The sequence below is a fragment of the Pseudochaenichthys georgianus genome, chromosome 6 (genome assembly GCF_902827115.2).
Source record: "Pseudochaenichthys georgianus chromosome 6, fPseGeo1.2, whole genome shotgun sequence".
NCBI lineage: Eukaryota > Metazoa > Chordata > Actinopteri > Perciformes > Channichthyidae > Pseudochaenichthys > Pseudochaenichthys georgianus.
In genome coordinates this window covers 32,522,209-32,545,027 of record NC_047508.1, presented here as the reverse complement: position 1 = coordinate 32,545,027, position 22,819 = coordinate 32,522,209, and the positions used below count along the sequence as shown (strand labels likewise).

The 22,819-nt window shown below is 39.6% G+C and overlaps 1 protein-coding gene across 1 annotated transcript in view; it reads right to left on the bottom strand.

The window, feature by feature from the left end:
* Positions 1-19,904, bottom strand: part of LOC117448268 (alpha-2-macroglobulin-P-like) — a 28,978-nt gene extending 9,074 nt beyond the window's left edge. The window contains exons 1-24 of the mRNA XM_034085477.2: positions 19,739-19,904; positions 17,560-17,740; positions 16,333-16,489; positions 14,760-14,812; positions 13,804-13,824; positions 13,186-13,354; positions 12,999-13,083; positions 11,846-11,966; positions 11,642-11,756; positions 11,437-11,546; positions 10,522-10,683; positions 9,560-9,796; positions 9,202-9,265; positions 8,561-8,706; positions 8,303-8,452; positions 7,611-7,787; positions 7,316-7,391; positions 5,607-5,724; positions 4,557-4,782; positions 4,145-4,271; positions 2,524-2,645; positions 1,593-1,644; positions 841-924; positions 187-363 (exon numbers count right to left, since the gene is read on the bottom strand). Of these exons, the coding sequence (XP_033941368.1) occupies positions 187-363; positions 841-924; positions 1,593-1,644; positions 2,524-2,645; positions 4,145-4,271; positions 4,557-4,782; positions 5,607-5,724; positions 7,316-7,391; positions 7,611-7,787; positions 8,303-8,452; positions 8,561-8,706; positions 9,202-9,265; positions 9,560-9,796; positions 10,522-10,683; positions 11,437-11,546; positions 11,642-11,756; positions 11,846-11,966; positions 12,999-13,083; positions 13,186-13,354; positions 13,804-13,824; positions 14,760-14,812; positions 16,333-16,489; positions 17,560-17,740; positions 19,739-19,818 (3,010 nt within the window). The 5' untranslated portion in view covers positions 19,819-19,904. The remainder of the gene's footprint in view (positions 1-186; positions 364-840; positions 925-1,592; positions 1,645-2,523; positions 2,646-4,144; positions 4,272-4,556; positions 4,783-5,606; positions 5,725-7,315; positions 7,392-7,610; positions 7,788-8,302; positions 8,453-8,560; positions 8,707-9,201; positions 9,266-9,559; positions 9,797-10,521; positions 10,684-11,436; positions 11,547-11,641; positions 11,757-11,845; positions 11,967-12,998; positions 13,084-13,185; positions 13,355-13,803; positions 13,825-14,759; positions 14,813-16,332; positions 16,490-17,559; positions 17,741-19,738) is intronic.
* Positions 19,905-22,819: the final 2,915 nt, after the last annotated feature.

Below are 22,819 nucleotides of genomic sequence, written 5' to 3'. Positions count from 1 at the left end.
ATACATCAAGAGTCTGACGGCCTATCAGATGTCAGAACAGCATTTATAATACTTGGAGACGAGATTTAGACTAACTTTTAATTGTTTCCAAGATGAATGAGGTGACATTCATGTAACATCTACTGTCTGATGCAACACCGTGTGAACTATTTTCCACTTTCACTGTCTGTCAAAGATGGCACTCACCGCTCTCTAGGAAGCGTGTGGCTTTCTCCTGAATGTCCTTGGTCAGCTGTTCTGTGCTTTTCAGGTAGTTGAGGATGAAGATGTTGGGCGCAAACAGCACCATGTTCTGCTCCCCGCAGCCGTATGGCATGGCCAGGAGCTTGTCCAGGTTCTTCATGGCCCGGCCCATCAGGTCCCCTGCAGGAGCAACAGGACAAATATAACACCCGCACAACATTTCATTCTTCGCAGGTTGGAGGGTGAAAAGTTGGAGCTGTCAACGTAAACACCATGATTAATCTGAAAACCGTAACGCGTTTAAAAAAACCAAGTTTGACCCAAACTTCCTCCTGTATTTTCAGCACAGATGTTTACCATGAATCTGGACAAGCTACATATAAAGTACAGACAGGAGAGCTCTCCATGACAAGGTCAGTCATTCAGAAATCTTGTTAAAGTTACAACATCCGATTTCTTTCACCAGTTTGTCATGCCACCACATCTCTATTTGTTTTATCTCCCGCCAAAATACAAGTAGAAACTATTATTTGAAACTTTTAAGATTATTATTGTGATTGACAGCACTATTAAATATACAGGAGAAACTATTTGCTGGTCAATCGCAAGTATTGATAACTAGAGTTAAAAAAAGACAAGAGAGACTGTGTGACTGACCCAGTACAGAGACAGAGGCCCTGGCGGATCCAGCCACAAATATCTCGGGCAACAGAAGGGAAATTGTCTTCTCCACAGGCCCCTCTGGAAACAAAGAACAGAACAAAAGAAAAAAAAGGTTCAAACCCCACTGCAGTCAGCATGTCGTTGTGTCCCTGGGCAAGACACTTCACCCCAAATTGCTCCTGTGGGGATTGTCCACACTCCACAGTATTGAGTATGTAAGTCGCTTTGGATAAAAGCGTCTAACAAGTAACATGTAATGTAATGTAATGCAACTTAAAGCAGCAGCTAATTAGCTTAGCATTTAATCGCACATAAAGCAATAGCTTGGCATTCTTTTTGAATGGATTAACAACGAAAAAAAGTATGTAAATGTAAAATGTTAATTAGTGAGTTTTAGAGAGTCTCTACGCTAAGCTAATCGTCTCATGGTTTCTTAGTGATGAATGTTTTTAACACTAACAACGTAGGGTTGTATTGATTCTGTGTATTTAGTTTAGCAACCGTCTACAGCTGTTATGCTTTTGTTCTAACATGGTCAACTATTTCACACATACTCATCTGCGATCCGACAAACACAAAAGGCTTCTGAACAATGAATGAGGTGCAGATAACAATTTATCATCCCTCACACTCAACCCCTGACCCTGACTCTGGTCTCCATGACAGAATGAGAGATAATCAAGATGGCCGCTAACCCAGAGGCTTCACATTACAGACGCTGATACACAGGTTGTGTGTGTGCTCACCTGCAGGACAGAGGAGAGCGTTATGACTGACCATCTGTGGTGTTCCTTCAGCCTGGTGGAGACAAAGAGAATGAGATTGGGTTGAAGATATACCACAGGAAAACTGGAAAGCATTGTAACAAGTGCAATCTGTGTGTGTATCCAGCTTCTAATACAGGTTATTCCTCGGGGTGCAAAAACTATTACAATTAATCAATTTGAAATGCTGTTGCCTTGGGCACCATGTTCCTTCATCAACACAAACAGTTAATTTGGACTAATTCCCAAAACTAAATAACATTCATCGTCCAGCTGACCCAAACTAGTAAACCAAACGTGGATAATCCGCCGTTGGAAATAGTCCCAACATGTCTTTCTGTCTGAGTTATGTTAAACTACAGCAACAAGCTGATTTGGAAAGAGTCTTTTTGCTGGTTTCAGACAGAGGGTGAAAAGGGGTGCAGTATGAGAAAGATATATACCTTTTTGAACATTAAACACAGTGTAGAGGCACAACATACAAATATGAAAATGAGCATAATAGGGACCCTTTAAATAAAGTACATTTACGATTTTCGTCTTCAGTAGAAAGAAATGGCCAACGTGCCATAAACAGGGAAAATAAAAAACTGCCACTATCATTCATCAAAAAGACTGGACACAACAAAGCCACATAACAAATATAACAGGGTAATACATTTGTGTTGACTAATGATAAAACAAATTATATTATTAAGTATTTTAAATATATATAAATTCCTCTTTAGAGAAGGCTCTTCAGATGCAACCACACTACCAAACATGGTCTGCAGCTTCAGATGGTTCATTCTTCTCAAATCCCTAAAATAGGTAATTTCCCCAAATATTAATGAAAATATTGTCCATATCAGTAGTCAAACTCTTCTGCTCATGCCACCTTGCTTCTCCGGTGTGTTGTCTGACAGAGACTCACCTCCACCAGCAGAGTGCGGACCACCGTGTCGATATTGCCCATGTCGGGGACAGTTGCCACCTCGTTGCCACACCGTATGTTAGTCTTTATGGCTTCAGCGCTGACCTTCAGATTCACCTGACCTGTGGGTACACATACAGTCGTATTGATTAGCGCTTCCTGTCACCCTGTCACTTTTTGTGTAAAGAGGCAGAAACAGTTTCCTGTCTGCTTTTCAATCCAACTCATTATCCTCCACACCTCCTGTCTGGTTTCCTTCCTCCCCCTGTTTCCCCGTGTTATTCACCCTCATTAATCCCCATTTGCTGCCTTATTATTGCACTCCATCTCCCCCCCCCTCCCTCCCTTCACAGCCCACAATCCTTCACACGGAGGACAAGTACAGATCACCCCCCGAGGGAAAGGGTTCAGAGTGTTTCGTCAGAGATACTACCTGACTTGTTAGTACAAGTGATTGTCAGCAAGCCTCTAAGAGGAGCGCAATTTGACATTCATCAGAGCCGCGTCTCCATCACTGCTGATGGAGGCTGATAGAAATCCTCAGCTTTCAGACCAGGCAGCGGTAAAACAACAAGCCGCTGTCTTTGCTTCCAGCAGTGCTGACGCAAAAAGCTGTCAGTGCCCTTAAAGCAGATTAATTAGCTTGTTCTGTCTCATCTATGTCACTGAGAGTGGAAGTTTAGCATTGACGGAACAAACAATTAGTATTCAATTATAAAGATGAGAAGATTGCATTATATTATTAGCAACAAAAGCCACTCGGAAGTATTATTTGCCGTAATTATGAGGTAAACTGACCGTGACTAAAATGAATAATATCTGAAACAGTCAGACATTTTTTTTATTGAAGCTGAAAGCTGATATCTTGCACAGATATTAAATTCAAATCCAGAACGTATTGGTGCCAAGGTGCCCCAAAAAAGAACATTGAACCTTACACATTAGGACCATATTAGTGTTTTAGTGTTCTAGACATCACTACTTCAAGCCACAACACAGTGTTTCATGATTATCATTATTATACTATATTAATAATTAATCTATATTAAATATTAATCTCCAATATGGATGTCGTTTCCATAGTTTTGAAACAATTTACCCAGAAATATCTAGAAACCTTATAATTGATATTTTTCAATCAGAATTTGAATCTTAATTAACACCCTATGTATGACAAATTACAAAATAATTATGGATATTTCAGATGAGAGATTTTTGGGTGTATTTCTTTCTGTGATTATTTTCACTCGTTGAAAAGGGAAAAGCTCACTTAGCAAATGTGATGTCACATGTTTTTGAACTATCAGGAGTTTAATTAAAAAGATAATAGGTGGATTCAAAATCAATAAGGATGTTTTTACAGCATATATTCACTTTTAGTGCTCTTTTTAGTCATACAAATCTAATGTTACTAAGCAATACTTCTAATCATGGTTTTTCAGGAGCTTTAAATGGTCAAAAAGGCCAAACTCTCGTTTTAATGTCCTGTAAAAAGAATTAAGCTCTTTCCACCGACCACCAAAGAATATATGGAAACTACGTGAAAAAAAACCCATACTGTATAATTTGCAATAGCATGTTCATGTTTCTAAGCGGAATGCGCCAGCCATCAGTAGCCTACCTAGGGTGGTTGGAGTTACAATCCACGAGAAAGTCCTGCTCTCCTCCCCGCACAAACACACACTGTACTGGCAGCCGTCGCAGTTTATGGAGGTGTACTGGTCGGAATCAGCCAGAGTGGTTTTAACCTGCAGACACAATCAAAGACAAACATAATCAGAAATTAAAATATATAAAATACATGTCCATTATCATCCGGCCGGGGACAACAGCTGGAAATTAGCAATGTTGGCTAAAGCTGCCACATTTACTGTTTTTTGTGACAGTTGATTAATGGGGACTTTCCACGACACTAAACAAATAAACTAAACATATAAAAACAATATTTTAAAAAAGACAATTTGACTACCCTATCCACAGTCCTACGTGTATCCATTCAAATCAATTACATCTGCAACAGATAGAATATTTACCATAATGCACTTGGAGAGATAGTTGAAGACTGTTGCTTTAAGTGTAAACACCTCCCCTCGGATGACCGAGTAGGGCAGGGTGAGACTGACAAAGAACGGCTGGAAGGCGACAAGCGCCACGTTGGGCGCCACGCCGAAGCCCACAGATGAGACGCAGAACGCTCCAGCTGCCCACTTAGTGATGGTGTCAGGGACCGTCTTCTCCACGTTCACTGAGCCACTGTCTCTGTTCAAACAAACAAACAAGCAAGAGTCAAATCAAAAAGTAACACGAAAAAATACATATGCTTAGCAAATTCCATGCATTGCTACTGCACATGAGATTTAAGTGCTCAGTACATTTCAGTGTAAATATTCTTTAGTACAGCTGAAATGATCAATAAATAGTGCATTTGGTTGAAATGGAACTTCATTCCTGCCCAAGAAAACAACTTCTCACAAAACAAAAGGTCTACAGCTATGCCAGCAGCTCTGTGAAGTGCTTTGAGTTAATGCTAACATCAGCATGCTAACACTGTCAATGCTAAATTGCTAATATCAAGCAGGTATAATGTTAACCACGTTCACTATTAGCATGTATCATTTGTTAAAGTTGTTAAGTAAATACAAAACATCCTGATAAAACATCCAGTAGTTGCTAAGATATTAAGTCAAAAACTACAAATGTTAGCTTCTGTCTGAAGTTAAACACAAAGTTGGAATATCAGGCTTTGTCTGGGCACAACTTTCTCAACAAAATTAGCTAATAAGCAATAACACAGATGAAAAGTACTTCTGGGGCTTAGTTTTGCAGGTATTTAGTTATAAACCAAAGTATTGGATACATTTGAATTATGATGACAGCGGCACAAGAAAAATAGTAATAAGGATACATCCACTGGGCACCATGAATGACTGTAACACATTTGTGTCATTAGGTTTATTTCACTGGGCACCTTGAATGTCAGTAAGAAAAATGCCTGTTAAACGTAATGTGTTTGCGCACACGCACGTTTGAAAGTCACAAATGTCTTATTTTTTCTTCCTATTCATATATGTTGTTATTATTACCCCACAGAAACTAGGTCCCAGATCCAGGTTTCAGGGAAGAATGTCCTGAGAGTCTCTTTCTTCTGCTTCTCTTCACCACCTGTACTTTGTGCCATGGCCATGATCGGAGAGTTTAGCCCTGGGAACACACAAATAAAAAAACAACAATCGAATTAAGCACCACCTAGTGTCAGCAGAAGATAATGCAAATAATAATTAAAAAAATTTGCAAAAACAATATACAAATATATTTTAAGATCATGTTTAGTCATCTGATTCGTCTCTACATTGCTGTTTTAGTCTGCGTTCTTCCAATTAGTGTCCACAGTGTGCCTATTGAGCCGTGTTGAGCGATGTGGGACAAGCCCCGATCTAGCCCCTCTCTCTGCTGTCAAAATTAATGGGTGCTGTAAAAACTACACTGCGCATGCTCAGAGTATTTTTCTATTCGATGTATGCGGCAACAAAATAATCACCATAGGGGCAGTGTGCTGACCATAGGTGCTGACATACGTGACATACCTACCAAAGGTCATCTCATAATTCAGAGAGCTGATTGGTTGTAAGTACGTGTGCCGCGAAAATAGTATTTGTAGTTGAGAGAGCAGTGTATAGCGATTAAAATCAGTAAAACGGAAAGAAAATGAATGAAGTTGACCATCTACTTCAGCTTTGGTAAGTTATTTTATGTCATATCTTTTGTTGACCTTCTGTGTTTTGCCTATGATAGACGCCATCTTGTGCACAGAGCCTATTGCTCTGCTGGATCGATTGATATTGTGACCTCGGTTATGAGTGTCTGTGTCCCCCCCCCCTCTCTATCGGAACCATGGATAGCCTACAGCAATTTCTTTACGTGTTTAAAAAAGCACCAGAAGTCTATATCTAAGTGGTTCGTTTCCCATCACTTTTGTACATATAAAAAACGCCACTGCTGGCACATCCCCTTCCACTTCTGCGTCTGCTGTGGCGCAAAACACCTCTGATTGAGATAAGGTACAAAACAGTTTCTCTTTCATTGGAATTTTTAGCAAATTGCTAGACTCTGTACCCAAAAACACATGCGTGTCAAAAGGTAGCTCCATGTCAGCCAAGAAAAAGTGTTTATTAATGCTATAAAATGCATACATATAAATATGAAATGAAAGTAATAGTTACATCACATTTGACACTTTATAAAAAGTAAATGTGAATTTGTGTTTTAATAATATTTTTAATTAATAATACTAATAGCAAGTGTTCATCAGAATCAGTAATTTGTCAAGACCGTCAGAAGAAGGTTTTTGTAATTTTGTTAAATAACTGCTACTCTTTGTTAAATGTGTTTATATATAATAACATCAGCCAAATGTCATACAATGATATTTTTTGCCTTAGATTATGGATTATATAAACACCATAATCAGATATTTAAGAACTCTTGTTGAATTAATTTAATACAAATGGCATGTCAGGTGTATCTGACGGAGTTGACAATATCAAGTTAGGAAATGAATAAAAAAAATCAATTGTACTAAAAAGTGTTTTTATCAAAAAAGGTGTTCCCTTACCTGATTAGTTGGCTCATTCCTTTGTCTAATAAATATACCACATTCAAATAAGGGTTGTATTTAAAACTTGTTTTGTAACTTACCTCAAGAATCAGTGCTGTAATAGTGTACATTATATTATATTTCTTGCCCTACTGTCAATAATAATGGACAATATCAGTAGCAAACTATAAAACATACTCTCGAAATAGTGCCTTGGAATGCAGTCATTAGGTTTTCTAATATCGGAGTTGGTCACAATTTTGATCCCGATTCCCTAGAAGGGGAAAGAGAGAGATTATTAGTTAACATGCAAAATATGAAGTCATATTTTGTATATGATTGATCACAAATTTATAACGCAGCCACACCGTTAAATTACCCTGACATAAATTACAAAAGGATACATTTTCTCCTTCAAAATTAATGTTATATCTATCAATCTCAATATCTACAGCCCATTATTTAAAACCAATAAAAAAATGACATGTTTCACTTTAAAAATGTTGTAGACGTCATTCTTCTGATCGTTCTCTTGAAAGTAGAATGGGCTACTATCAAAGGGCCTGATTCCAGGCCTTGGCCTTGGCAGAAACGTGCAGCGATTGAACTCATCGTCTGCAAGCTCATAGCTGTATCCTGAGAGCTTTTGCACAGGCAACTGGCTGTACACCTGCATAAAAACACACATGAGCCAGGGTAAGTCATCAGTTTACACAGAAGGTAAAGATCAGTCCAAGTAGAGGTCAACATCATCATCATGTTCCTAATACAACATATTTTTTCCTTTTAAATCATCTTAAAAAAAATTAAAGGTCCTTAGGGAGGGGATCATTACTGATCAATTCAAATGATATTTCAGGGGCTATACTGTAGTATCATCCAATATCATACTATCATCCAATATCATGCTATTGCACTTGACTCCAGTATTAAGAGGAAGCTAAATAAATGTTAACTAGGTCGATTTGTAACGTTTCTTTCTCTCTGTTCCATCGAGTTTCCATGTCTAGCATAATGGACTAGGCTACAACGACATTTGGTTGTGCAACCGTATGTTGCGTAATGAGAATCCTTGTTTTCTATCTATACTATTTTAACTTCTAGCTCCTTTTAAATCCATGCCTTGTTTTAAGCATTAAAAACATCATGCTCAGGTGTGCGTAAATATATGATATGGTTTCATACCGAGTCAACAGTGAGTTCCTGCTCTTTCTGCAGCAGCAGGACGCTCTGGTCGATGGCTCTGACGGAGCACATGGAGCCTGGGTGAGCCTGCAGGGTGAGCGTGGTCTTCTCTGCTGGAAGCTCCTGGAGAGAGGAGAACCTCAGAGACACCTGCAGAGAAGACACCGAGGTAGGGAAGCATTAGTTTGACAGCCCAAAAGAAGTGAAGAAGTAAAGACCTACTGTATGGTAAAGACTTTAAACCATGAAGTTGAATACCTTGTTATTGAGGCAGAGACTGATTGGGAAGTCCATGCTATCGGCCACAAGCTCCCCTTTGGGCATCACAGTATAAATGACCACCTGGGCAAAAGGTGCCAGGTTTGTAACCTGACGCAGTGGCACAGACAACTCTCCTTTGTTGACTGAACCATGACACACAGAGAGAAAAATAAATTACATATCATCATCAATTATCACAATAAGCAAACACAAATAATGTACTCTTCTCATTCAACATAATATAATAACCTGCGGAAGTAGCCTGATGCTAATGTAGGTACCAATAGGCACATACATATTTCTTCTTTTTAAATGCCCACCAGGTGGAGACTCCACTGGTTGCAAAAAGTCTGAATGCCAAGAAGTCTATGAAAAAAAAGTCCCTGATATAATAATTTGGTAAATATATTCTTTATGAGTTTATGGTTTAATTGAGTAGTTTTAATTATCTTTAATACATCATGATGTTAATTGTGTACATTATGATCCCATTTAGAGTCAAATAGACAATGAAGTAGGTTGTGCATTTGGGCGTGGCTACCTTGTGATTGGCATCTGCTGACAATAATATAAATACAATCATGACCAGACTAATCAATTTTGATGCCCATCTTAGTTTAAGTAGCAGTTGTTATTACCAATTTCCGGTTGAACAGCAACTGGGAGACTGCCATGCTGAACAATTCCACCCCTGGACATCACCTACGAAGAAACATGACGCAGGCAGATCAATTAAATAATTACTTTAGATATAGTTTTGCAATGCATCCTACAGTCTTTCAAGTTCAGTCAGATAGTAAATTAGAAAAACAAAAGACTGTCCAACTAGACAACAACGCAAACAAACCCATGACATTTTGCAACTAACTTTCCCAGTCTGTAAGTGTGCTTCAGCAACAAGCAAAAAGCTAGCAACATGTGGATGATCTTTGCAACACTGGTAATTACAATGAGCTAATACTGACAGTACCTCATAACTTATTACACAAGTCTTACCAGGTAAAAGATTTGGAGGATCTCCTGGTCGTCCTTCAAATCCCTCCCATCGATGATGTACTGAGCACGCACCGTTGCGTCTTTGTCACAAGCCAGCTTCCCGTTCACCTGCATGAGTTTCAGGAAACTACTGCTCGTGGAGTAAAATTCTATGACGTTGTGGTATGCAGTCCTGTACACTGGTTTGCGCACGCCTGGCACATACGGCTCATTCACTTCCGTCTCTCTGGATCGAGCCTGTAGACCAAACAATCACATCTCAGGTTTTAAAACAACCGCCTTCACTTATAGAAAGGTGCAGTATTGACGTATTTTTGAAGTCGAGCATCTCAAGGGTTCTCTCGTCAAAAAGCAACAGGATTTCCTTATTGAATTTCCGTCTAATGCAGAAAATAAGCATTGTGGCCAACACAAGTTTTTTTACACAGGATAATCTCCACATATTAACACCACTTTATGATTTTTGAAGAGTAAACAGAATCAGCGGTAAAACAAGTAAAAAGCAATAAACAAAACGACATGATGGAAGCAACCGCCATTTTTCTGACTCACAGAAGCTTTGGACATACGGCAGTGGGGTACTTACTGACATATTTTATATCATAGAACCAAATATGAAAATCTCGTAAACTTGTGTTAGCCACAGACTTTTTTTCAGGCTGCTAACCACAAACACATTGGAAAAAACTTTGAGACAATGTAACCGGAAGGGGTAAATTACCAAGTCTTTTCCAGATTGTAGGCCTTATCCCTGCACTCTATATACCTTTTAACTATTACATATGAACCTTAATGATCTCAAAATGGGATTAATTAAATAAAAGATAATCTTGTTCACCTCCAACATGATCAATAGGGTGGAAAGTTTCTTTAACTAGATATGGATTGTATAATTGATCAATAGAGAATTGGTTATAAATAGGAAGCTCTTGAACTGAATTCATTATGCTGCAGTAACCAACCTGTAGATTCACATTGTTCTTCCAGAGGGTGGTGTCAAAAGAAAACGAAGCCTTGCCATTCGTGCCTGTAATCAGCTTGACTGCTTGAGAGTTGCCAGCAGACACAGACACATACACGGCCTCATTGGTGACAGCTTTGTTGTCTGGACCGATCACTTTGACCTGTAAATAAGTGAGAAAGCAGAAGCTAAAAGATCTTCATCCATTCAACAAAGTGACACTTTCAAGTACTGTAACACTAAAATTGTACACTTTGCGATGCTGGTCATTTAAGGGTTTAAGCCTAAAGGGGTTATTCCCTCTGGTCCTCTGTGTGATAGGAATATTCATGTTCATATGGTAAATATTTATGCAGTATAAGCTAGCCTATGAGCAATGGCGATAATGGCCTACTTTATATTCAGTAGGTGAACCTATATGTTCATAAAATAGTGTGCGCGTGAGCTAAACTGTATATATAAAACTAAAACAGAGCATTTTCTGTCAGCTCAGAATACAGACTTTTTTAAACTGCATTACAGTACTGCCTGAATATGCTTAATGAAAGACACATTTTTAAATATCTTGTTCTTCTCTTTTCTAAGGTTACATTAAAATAAAAAACATCTTATTGATATTTTTTATCTTTTATTTATTTGATATTGAGGTTATCCAAAAGTAACACATCTGGTTACATTTCCTTTATATTTAGATACTCAGATTAGGTTACTAATTACATTTATTTTTCTTTACAGGTCAATGTAACGCAATGCATTTTTTCAAAGATACCCTCCTAACTGTTTGTGGATAATTTCCCAAACTGTGGTATCGCTAACTATCCACTAGTCTAGCATGGATATGAATAAATATGTATCATGTGGTGTGGTGACGGCATCTATATGGTAGCTCCCAGTGGTCTCTCTCGAGACTAAATACCTTTCCCTCGAACAAGATGCCAGGCATGTATGCTTCAGGTACGTCCTCGAATGTAACAGTTCTGACAATAGCGCTGAAGCTGGTGCGCCCAGTGCCTGTAAGAATGACTCCTAAATGGTAGAAAACATACAGATCACAGCTCATCAGGAAATAATGGTGATTTCTCAATGAACAGTCAATGCTGCTGTGTAAACAGCCAAGCTACCTGTGCCGTACTCCTCCAATTCTGCATTCAACTCAAAGCTGACATAGTTCATGCTCCAGTTGAGTTGAAACACTGCCAAGTTCACAGTTTGTGTAGCACAGCCAGCTTTGTCAGTCTGGAAGATAATAGCACAAGTCAATTTCAAACCAAATAGAATTAAAGAGTGAAATAACAGCATGTCTTTTATTAATCTGGGGTACTCACCTGCAGTTCATAAGTTTTGCAGATATCTATTTCCTCCTCCCTTACAAACCAGGACATTTGGGTAGCAATTTTGCAAAAAACTGCCTTGACTGAACCGACAACTGGTTTCCCATAGGTGTATCTGCAGGAGGGGGCACACAGATTGAGGAATGCTCTTCAGGAATGGATAAATGGACATTTAAAATGTGTATTTATTGCAGTACAATACGTTAATGTTCATTAAGCTCCGAAAGCTCTTATTTATTAAGAATCGCACTTAACAGTACACACAAACTGCTAATTTCTTTACCAAAGAAAAACGACCATTGCTCCAAAAATACGTACACTTTTATTTTCCTTCCATCCATGATTAAGACATGAAAGTCCCTACTCAGCCTCCGATTGACTCACCTTAATATTTTCACCCCATCCGTGATATTTGTACCTGACCTATAATAAATCTCAAACGGCATTCCTAATTTTTTGCTATAGTAGGAAACACTTTTATTGTTAAGACAACATTTAAAATCTAATTCGATTCAGATGGCTGAATTGTTTATGCTCAGTTTGTTTGTTTGTATGGCATTCTCTATTATCTAACATGTTACTACATTTGTGTTTTTCTATTGTTTTTAAGGTTTTCTACCTGGACATTTACTATATAGATCTACATAAGTCAACTGTTGAAAAGAGAAATAAATACAAACAAATAGGAAAGAGCCGTCTATGCGTCCTCTCTTGCCCTCAAGCCTCTCATATTTGGGCAAACATTGAAAAAAGCCCAAAAATCCCCAAATAACTTTACAATAATTAAGGTTTGTTGCTATGTGGTTGTAATAGCTATACGCTGCTGTTTGTTCGTTAAGAATGTGTATTTGTGAAGCAATGGGCCATAGGACGAATGAGCTTTCGGTCCAGTGGGACATGTTTTGGACTATTGGGGTGTTGGCCTTCAGATACCAGAGAACGGTTTTCTTTGTGAAACGCACACTCAGACACCATTGCCTAAAACAGTTTTATACTCTTGCAAAAAAATGCAGCAGTACCAGTAGAGCTTTCCTTTTCGTTATACCAAAATTGAGGAGAATTACATATCTTTTTAATAAAATAGCCACTGTGCTAAACTTCATTGCCATTGCTAACCACTGTCAGGTCCTTGATGTGAGACACTCACTTTCCACAAATCTTTAGCGTTGCCTCCTTGTCCAGGATGGAGATCACATTGGGCAGTTCAACCTTTACCTCATATTTTGGCAAAACTGAAGGAGAGGAAAATGATTTAAAAATTGAACTGCTGAAAAGGAACATAGATCAAACATATCAATCATTTTGGTAATATTCAGCAAATAACTGCAGCAGACCGTATTCCTTGATGTCAAAGCTGTGAAATATTTGCTCTCCTTGGTCCGTTGTGGCAGTGATCACGTAGCTTCCCTGAACCGCCTCAGGAATCATGGGGTGGGAAATATCAAGGATACCGCTAACAAGGTTCCTATCCAACCACTGAGCAATGCGATTTGAATTGGGATCCTACATGAAGGCAGAGGCACATTTGAGGTTGAGTTTAGAACTGTGAACTGCGGTGTCTCATGGTATCTACAATCTATCTATAATAAGGCAACAAAAACCTTATGGATTTTCCATTTTTCCTGTAATAGTTACATCTTTTAAAATATTCGGATGGCAGTTTGTATAAAGACATTATAATACTTGTGAAAGTTAGTGTAAGTTCATGTCAATGTTTGATGATTGGATTGTATGTTTGGCACTACAACTAGGGGTCGCCATGATCAAATGAAAAGCCAGAAACAATGTTTAAATCCTGCCAACAGGGCCTTTAAAATGTTCTCAAAATAAAACACTGCATTTATGTACTCTATTAGTATAGAATTATAGAATTAGCACGCAATGTGTATAAGGGTCTTATACAGCAAGCATTAGAGACAGCTTCTCATACTATAACTTTGTTTCATTCTTACCTGGAGCTCCACCACTTTGTACTGAAAAAGAAAAGAACATTTTCAGTTGCATGTAGAATTTGTACATTATATGCAAGAAGAATACAACTGTAAAGCAAATTCACGGAATATAAATCATTAGCTTTTTCAATAGCAAAAATTAACAATCCACAAACAGGAGGAGTACTGGGTAATTGGCAAGATTTACCTGGTTGAACAGACACCAAAGTGCAAAATACAGAATATCAACATTTAAAAAAAGACACTTTCATTCCCTTAAATTAAAACAGTCATAGTTTTGGATGCAGTTTGATAGCATTCAGAGCATTTGAAATGGTTTACAATATCACAGCTAAATTAACTACTTTTAGCTTCCTACCGGCCTGATACGATACATTTGAATTTATTTCACCTGTATTGATTCAGATGTTTGGGTCAGATGCAGTGGCCGTTTCTCAATGTCGAGTATACTACATCATCAAGTGGCGCCGAATGCAGGGCATTTAACATGCATTCTGTACACACTGTGAAGACCACTGAGACAAATGTAACATTTGTGATATTGGGCTATATAAATAAACATTGATTGATTGATTGATTGATTGATTGATTGATTGATTGATTGATTGATTTAAACAGTCTTTCAGCTCCACTCGATGACGTAGTATACTTGAAATAGTGGCTCTGCAGCAGGTTTACTCGACATTGAGAAACGGCCAGTGTGTGCCAAATGAACTCTGACGGCATATTTATCACACTACTCCACAAGGCGATTCACGCCCACGCTGTCTTCTAAATCAACAAACAGCTCTCCTTTTACCTCCCACTCTCCTGAACCAAAATAGACCTCGCTCCTCAGATTCATTGACTGCTTGGTAGAAATCGCACCAGATTGCAAAGTTCCCTGGTTGGAATAACTAAATATATCATGCGATATAGAATTATTTTGAAAGGCGATAACAAATAAATATACATACCAGTCGGGCTACAGGAATGAAATTGGAATCCATCGAGGCAATTCGGAATTGGACTGTAAATAAAAAGCAGGAAACAAAAAAGAAAATAGCATTAATGTTTTCTCTGAACATAAAACACAAACAGCAATACATAACATCGGTAAGGGAAACAGAGAATCAATTAAATAAGACCCTACAGTACAGCCAGTGGGAGGAGGGACATTGATGGATAACTTGCATGGTACAAAGGCACTATTCTTAAAGGCCTAACTTAGATAAAGTTTCTAGTGATAGCGGACTGTGTGAAGCTATTTTAAAAAGCATATTTCTGAAGTTTTCCTATTGCGTTACACTGTAGACGGGGAAGTGCTAGTCAGCCACAGTCTAGGGTTTATGAGAAACAATGTTTAAAAAAGGCACTGCAGCAATTAATATCTGCCTCTTTGTCAAGTTAGGGGAATTATTTTAAAAGAAAACCAGTCAATATTAGATCAGCAGAATCTCTGAAGTAGTAAGCGACAAAAGGTCCAAAACACTGGATACTGTATATTTTTTAATGCTACTCTGTAGAATTAGTGATTCTTTAGTGATACCCCTGGTGCCTGGAAAACCCCTGTATGTAATACTAGCTTTTCATGAAAAATCCCCAAACACAAGACAAAATAACCCTGATGACATCACTGAACTAGTCGTTTTATTGAAGCTCCTCCAGAGCCATGGAGTGGGTAGGGTCGCTCTAATCATAGAGGATTTTATGGTAAAGATGACAAAGACCTTCTTTACCACTGACCTTTCGACACACAACCAATCAGATGAAAGCTGAATGAAGCTAGCAGGGGAGGTCACCATAGAAACGTTTCTTTAGGTTGTTTTTTTGTCGCACGATTCCTTCCAATGTTATTGTAAATCTGCTGAAAGCTATAGGGAACGTATCCAACCTAGTCATTTCAAATATACTGATGACACTTAATTATGGAACAGACTAACGTCAACAAGCACTCTTCTTCCAGCTGTGCATCCATTTTTAGTGTCCTTGTTTTCATTTGAGCTTCTTGCAGCGTTTTTTTATTTGCAGCGTTTTCAGTTTGTAGGGTTTTGTTTATGCGGGTACTTTAGTCAGTCATTTGCATCATTTTTTAAAGTGCAGTGTTTTTCTCCTAATTTTAGTGTTTTGGGCTTTTGTATCAGTAGATACTAGTAGTATCATATTAGGACACCCGTCTCGTCTTCTTATAGCAAATATACCAAGGTAATATTAATTTAGCAATAACGTGGTGATTACAAAAATAACATTACATTAATGCACATTTAAAAGTTAGGTGGGGTTTTACTGCGTTTAATTGGTGATTTTGTTAAACCTCCACCAAGAACTCAACCACCATCTTTCTGTATGCTGAATTTAGATATAATTCCTAAAGTTGTCAACTAGTGGCTCAGCATTATGTAGTCCAAAATTGTGCAAGTGCAGCTGAATCGGTAAGCATTGCAGAGGGGAGAATGTGGGCTGTATGAACAGTACAACTGCAGCAGAGCAGTCATTTTACCACACAGCAGGAAACCCTAAAACTGAAGTACCACAACATGTGATACTAACCTTTCTGTCCAGGTTTGTAGATGGGTTTATCAGTCTGGATGATGTGGATGAAAGCAGGACGCTCAATCAGGATTTTGGTGTTCTTGCTCAACGAGTCACCCTCACCCGTAATAGTGACATTAATGGATGCCACAGTTCTGTGATGCACTGTGGGGACCTGTAGAAGAAGAAAACATACATCTTTCAGAGAGGGTATGTGACATGGCCCATATTATTCTTTTTGGGGTTGTGTCTTTCCTGTAGTGGGTTGCATACGTTTTTGTGCATTAAAACGCCTCCTTTGGACTCCTTTATTTACTTCTGCGACAAAGTGACATCACTTTGTAACACGTGTGCTTCTATTTACTAGCGCTAATCTGTAAGCGGTTGACCTATCACAACGAAGCTAGCCAGTTTACTAATCAGAGCAAACTGAAAATGAGCATAATCTGTCCGCTGCTTAGGACATGTTACTTGATTTTCAGGTTCATATTTGTATTTTGTGCCTCTACTGTGACATGTTTACATGCTTTAATGTTAAACAGGGCCTTTATTTTTCCCCATAGTGCCTGTGCTGCAGCACCTCTTTTCACCCTCCGTCTGAAACCAGAGCCCAGTCTGCTCTGATTGGTTAGCTGGCCAGCTCTGTTGTGATTGTTCAACCTTTTAGAGATGACGAAAATGTCCCTCCCCTTAGCCTATCATGTACAATGTGTTGTGTTGGAGCGCTGGGTGGGAGAGAAACTCCCTCTGGAGGGAACTTTGTGATTTTACCCTTTGCAGACCATTTACATGCACACAAACCTATATAACACTACAAGAAAGGGAAAACCCCATAAAGCAAAACAGGGGACCATGTAAGGTAAGAACTGGGGTATTTTCAATGTAGATTGTACCTATAATTGTATACAATAACTGTTTGGAGAAATAAAAGAACAGACATGGTTAATCAGGAAATGTCGTCATGTGTTTTTACTTGCTAATGGAACTGCGATTATATAACGGACTACTTCCAAAATGTGGGTGTTGAAAGCCTCAGTCATGGAGCCAGCTGACTGATTAGGGGCGAGAGGAACGTGCCTTGAAAGCTCATGAATGCATCTAACCACTAACAACAACTTCCCGATATTCCATACTCTACTTTGGCAAATGACTAAGAGCAGTTGTACATTTTATTTGTTTTGACTGAAATTTGAGAAGACACTTTGCAAATTGCCAAAATGTGGGTGTACACATGCTGAGTCAGACCTGGAAGTTTAAGCAGCGATAGAAGTCCTTGTCAACAGTCTGCTCGAGTATGGTGGTTTTGCCGGGGCCCATCTCGAGGGTGATGGTCATTTTGACGGGCATCGTTGGGCCGTCGATGTGAGCACACAGGGTCTCCTGTTGCCCTCCTCTCACCCGGGAGCTCACAGTCACTGCAAAAATACTGCAGCCAGAAAGAGGACATTACATTAGTTAAAAAAAAGGACATGGTGTGCTTCACATCAGAACAGGCTTCCAGGCCCAATTGCGACAGCCCAAGTCAACACGGCACTATTTAAATTAAAGTTATACATGTGACTGTTTTTCTATATTTGATACACTTTCCACTCCACTGGTGATAAAAGCAGCCACTGTTCATTTTATTGGGTAAATTGAGAAGTCTGTAATGATTTGCTACCACGAAAGATGAAGTCGCTAGCTAACTAGCTAGCTGAGGGTCTATCATTACTTCCAGTTAAGGCATAGCAGCCATAAGCGATTCGAGACAACACTACACAGTCCCACGCTGTGCAGGTGTTCACCAAACACAACATGAACATGAGACTGAGATAACGTCAGTTTAGGTGAGGTAAAGGACTCGCTGAGCGATTAGATTGTAAACTTTAGTCTAATTATCTCAGTGGGTCTCAAACGGTTTGGTCATCTTTGTAAACAAATATTTCCATCTATTTAATATAGTTGTTCAAAATAAGTTAAATTATTCCAATGCCCAGTAAAAAATAAAAAACACAGTTTAAAAGGGGAGTGATTAGTAAAATATGCATAAATAAAAAGAAAGAATGCAGACTAGGTAAGATAAAGATAGGAGAGAGGAGTATATCAATTATTTGTTATTGGTTGTGAGCATATTCTAATGGTTTGGAGTATCAAATAAAACAGGCTCACATGAATAGGATACTAGATAAGTTTGCGCACTCATTATATACACTACACATTTTTCTTGGATTACTTACATGTAACACCATAGTCCCTAATATATTTGTAGAAAGGCAGGGAATGGAATTAAATCGAGAACAATGTTTCATTGCGGAGGACCCCCTATTTTGTGTCCCCCACCCACTTCTCAAACCAAAGTTACACCCTTGGTTACAAGTAACAGTCCTGCAAACAAAATGTTACTCAAGTAAGAGTATTGGCCTTAAAATATACTGAAAGTATCAAAAGTACAAGTACTCATTATGCAGATTGGCCCATTTTAGAATAATACAATGTTTTGATGAGTATTGCTGCATTCAAGTATTATCAAAGCTGGTAAAGGTTTAACAAATTGTAATTACTTTGTACGCTGCAGGGTAGATTGTGAATGTATCATTAATCTAAATATGCAGAGTAACCTAAGATAAATACATGTAGTGGAGTAGAAATACAGTACACGATTTACTTCTGAATTGCATTAGTAGCATTAAAAGGTGGGGCAGGTAATTTTGGAGAAACCAGCTTGAGTGCGCTAGAATTTGAAAATACACAGCCGGAAGAAATCTGCTACTTCCTTTCAGAGCCCCTCCTCCAACACACGAACGCGCACATGACCAATGAGGGCACGAGATAAGTTTGTGCACAGATGGAAGGCTGACAGGCAGGTAGGCCATCCAGTTATTTTAGCCAGGCCGGTCGTGCTTTTTACAGTACTACGGCTTCCACAGATGAAATTCTTTTATGGATTTGTTGTCAAAGCACTTAAGATATTCATTGCTATCGGGATGTTAAGAGCATTCCATGGAATATAACAAAAATTCTATCTCGAGCCGGTTTCTCAAACGTACCTACCCCACCTTTAAATGAATATGCTCAAGTCAATTACCTCAAAATTGTACTTAGGTACATTACTTAAATTGAGTTACATTACACCTGTTGGCAGCTTAAAATTCAAATGGTGGTTATTGCTAGCAGATGGGGGGTACTCTCTGAGACATACACACACACAAACACCACTATATATTGCATTACAGTATCCTGAGGCCAACAAAACTTTTTGCCTCTCCAAGACACAATGCTGGATTTTAAGTCCTTTAGTGATGCCAAACATTCACCACATTGAATTTTACTTTTAGCCAACTTCATCTCAACTGTCAAACACTGCGTGACGGGACGCACATAGCAAACTTTTGCAAACAATAACACGAGTTGGGACAGTTTTGGGGAAAAAAAACATTGTACTCACATTCCATCGAGGAATGCAGATTGCACGAGCGCTGATGCCATGACGACCGCGAGCATTAGCAGCACAGGTGGCGGTGCCATGTCTGCACACCGGAGACAGAGCTTTGCAGCGGGGCAAGTTGAGCAGAGTGCACCGGAGGAGCCCGAACTTCCAGACCAACTGACTGCAGGCCGTGTGCAGAGAGAGCGGACAGTGATGTGCAGGGCAGGTTGCTCAAACGTTGTGGGGATGGAGGCAGTGGTTGGCTTTTTAACTCCAAACCAACGCCACCCCTCCCTCTGGAGTCACTCCCCCACAAATCCGTTGGAGCTCGGCAGCCTCCTCCCTACCCGGCTGGAAAAAACCCAGCTTAGACCAATTTAGCTGGTCAGGCTGGTCAGGCTGGTCAGGCTGGTCAAGCTGGTCAGGCTGGTCAGGCTGGTCAGGCACCCTGACCAGCTCCCAACTGAGATACGGGATTGTCCCACTCAATAGCTTCAAAGGTCAACTGAAAGAATGGTTGAGAAACAAACATCTGTGCAATCACCGCTAAATGCAATTTAATACAGGGGTATCTTCTCTCACACTTTATGTATCTCTTGTATCTTCTCGTCGTGTCGTGGGGGGGGGGGGTCTGCAGTTCGGTGGACTAAGGATTGCACCACTGCTTTTTGCAGATGATGTGGTTCTGATGGCTTCATCGGTCTGCGACCTTCAGCACTCACTGGATCGGTTCGCAACCGAGTGTGAAGCGGCTGGGATGAGGATCAGCACCTCCAAATCTGAGGCCATGGTTCTCAGCAGGAAACCGATGGACTGTCCACTCCAAGTAGGGAATGAGTCCTTACCCCAAGTGAAGGAGTTCAAGTATCTCGGGGTCTTGTTCTCGAGTGAGGGATCAATGGAGCGTGAGATGGGCCGGACAATCGGAGCAGCGGGAGCGGTATTGCAGTCGCTTTACCGCACCGTTGTGACGAAAAGGGAGCTGAGCCGGAAGGCAAAGCTCTCTGTCTACCGGGCCATTTTCATTCCTACCCTCACCTATGGTCATGAAGGATGGGTCATGACCGAAAGAACGAGATCGCGGATACAAGCGGCCGAGATGGGTTTCCTCCGCCGGGTGGCTGGTGTCTCCCTTAGAGATAAGGTGAGAAGTTCGGTCATCAGGGAGGGACTCGGAGTTGAGCCGCTCCTCCTTCGCGTCGAAAGAAGCCAGTTGAGGTGGTTCGGGCACCTAGTTAGGATGCCACCTGGGCGCCTCCCTAGGGAGGTGTTCCAGGCACGTCCAGCTGGGAAGAGACCAAGGGGTAGACCTAGGACCAGGTGGAGGGATTATATCTCTTCGCTGGCCTGGGAGCGCCTTGGGATCCCCCAGTCAGAGCTGGTTGATGTCGCCAGGGAAAAGAAAGTTTGGGGCTCTCTGCTGGAACTGCTACCCCCGCGACCCGACCACGGATAAGCGGGAGAAGATGGATGGATGGATGGATGGATGTATCTTCTCTTGCCGCTTGTATTACCATGTGATAAATACTTGTATACTGCTCTTACTCTTTTTGCATATCATGTATTTGTTTTTGCTATGTTTGTAAAATGAAATGTTCTTAAATGTTTTATGTGATGGAAATGAGCTCAAAGCTAAATATGGCATATTTACGCTTGACACATTTTATTCTTTTAAGTGTTCATTGATGTGCATTGTCCCTGCTAAATAAACGATTTAAATATTAAGTATTTCAGTGTGATTTATGTAAATGAATGAAGAATATAAACACCTATTGGTAGTTATTCAGGAAAAAAAGAATCTTTTAAAACTGACAGTTTGATGACTTCATAATATCAATTCACTGTCGAAGTACATTCAAGCAGGCTGTACTTAACTTACTGTACACAGTTGTTAGTGATACTGTGTGTAAGTATATTGGCAGCTACTGAACACTGTCATAGTCTATGTGAACCTAAACATGCATTTACCATGGCACCGTGCTGAAAAAAACAGCCAGTAGATATTAGGCTGGAATGGTTGGCTGGTTTAGAGGGGTTTTGTCAGGGCCGGCCCTTGGCGAATGCTAAGGGTGCATCAACCCATCGGGGGGCGCTGAAAATTGGGGAGAAAATAAAAGGAATTTTTTTATTTCATAAACACAATTTCCAGATTTTGGATCAACAAAGTACATCTTATTGTCTTATACTAACAGAACTACGCCTATATTGCGTACAGCGCCCATAAACTATGGCACCCCCCCACCCAAAAATCAAGTTGAACTGCCCCAGCCCCAGTAAAAAAACAGAGGTTTATGTGAAATAGTTCTTTTTTTGAAATAATGGTTTTAGTGTGCAATTATAGATTTTAATTTTGTATTTGTGTTCATTTAAAATAAATCGAACTCCCAAAAAACGTATACAGCTTCTGTGTGCTTTTATGAACATTGGAATTTACTGTGTAAGCGGCCGCGGGGGGGGGAGAGCTTTAGAGAGCGAGGCTCTGATAACCTCAGCTCAGTGAGGTAAAGGCACGCCTTTATATGATCATTATAGTTATAAAAATAAATAAGAAAACAGATGAAAAACAGGTATAAAATACCATATGACAATATAAAAAAGTTGTTATTAATAAACAAGAATACAGTTTAAAAGGGGAGTGATTTGTAAAATATCCATAAAGAAAAAGAAAATCTGCTTACAGTTCCGTTTCATATGGGTGTTGAGATGTATCCATAGATCTCTTAATTTTGCTCTCAAAGTGCACCAGATTGATGCTTTTAACTTCAATATAAAAAAAAAAAATCTTCCTGGGCATGCCCCCAGACCTCCCTAGAGGATGTTAGGTCCACCCCCCGCTTAAATCATGTTCAAATGAATAGGATACTAAATACAGTTGCACGCATCTTGTGTCCATATCTTTCTGTTTTGGTGGTCATGCCACAACCGTGCATGCGCGAGTCATAGTGAGTGTCTGCATTTGGGGAAAATCTAAAATCTTGCCTAGGGCAGCAAATTGGTCAGGGCAGGCCCTGGGTTTTGGACACTTTAGCTGACCAGGATGGCTGGTTTAGCTGGTTTAGCTGGTGCACCTTAACATTTAGACAAAAGTGTTGCTCCACT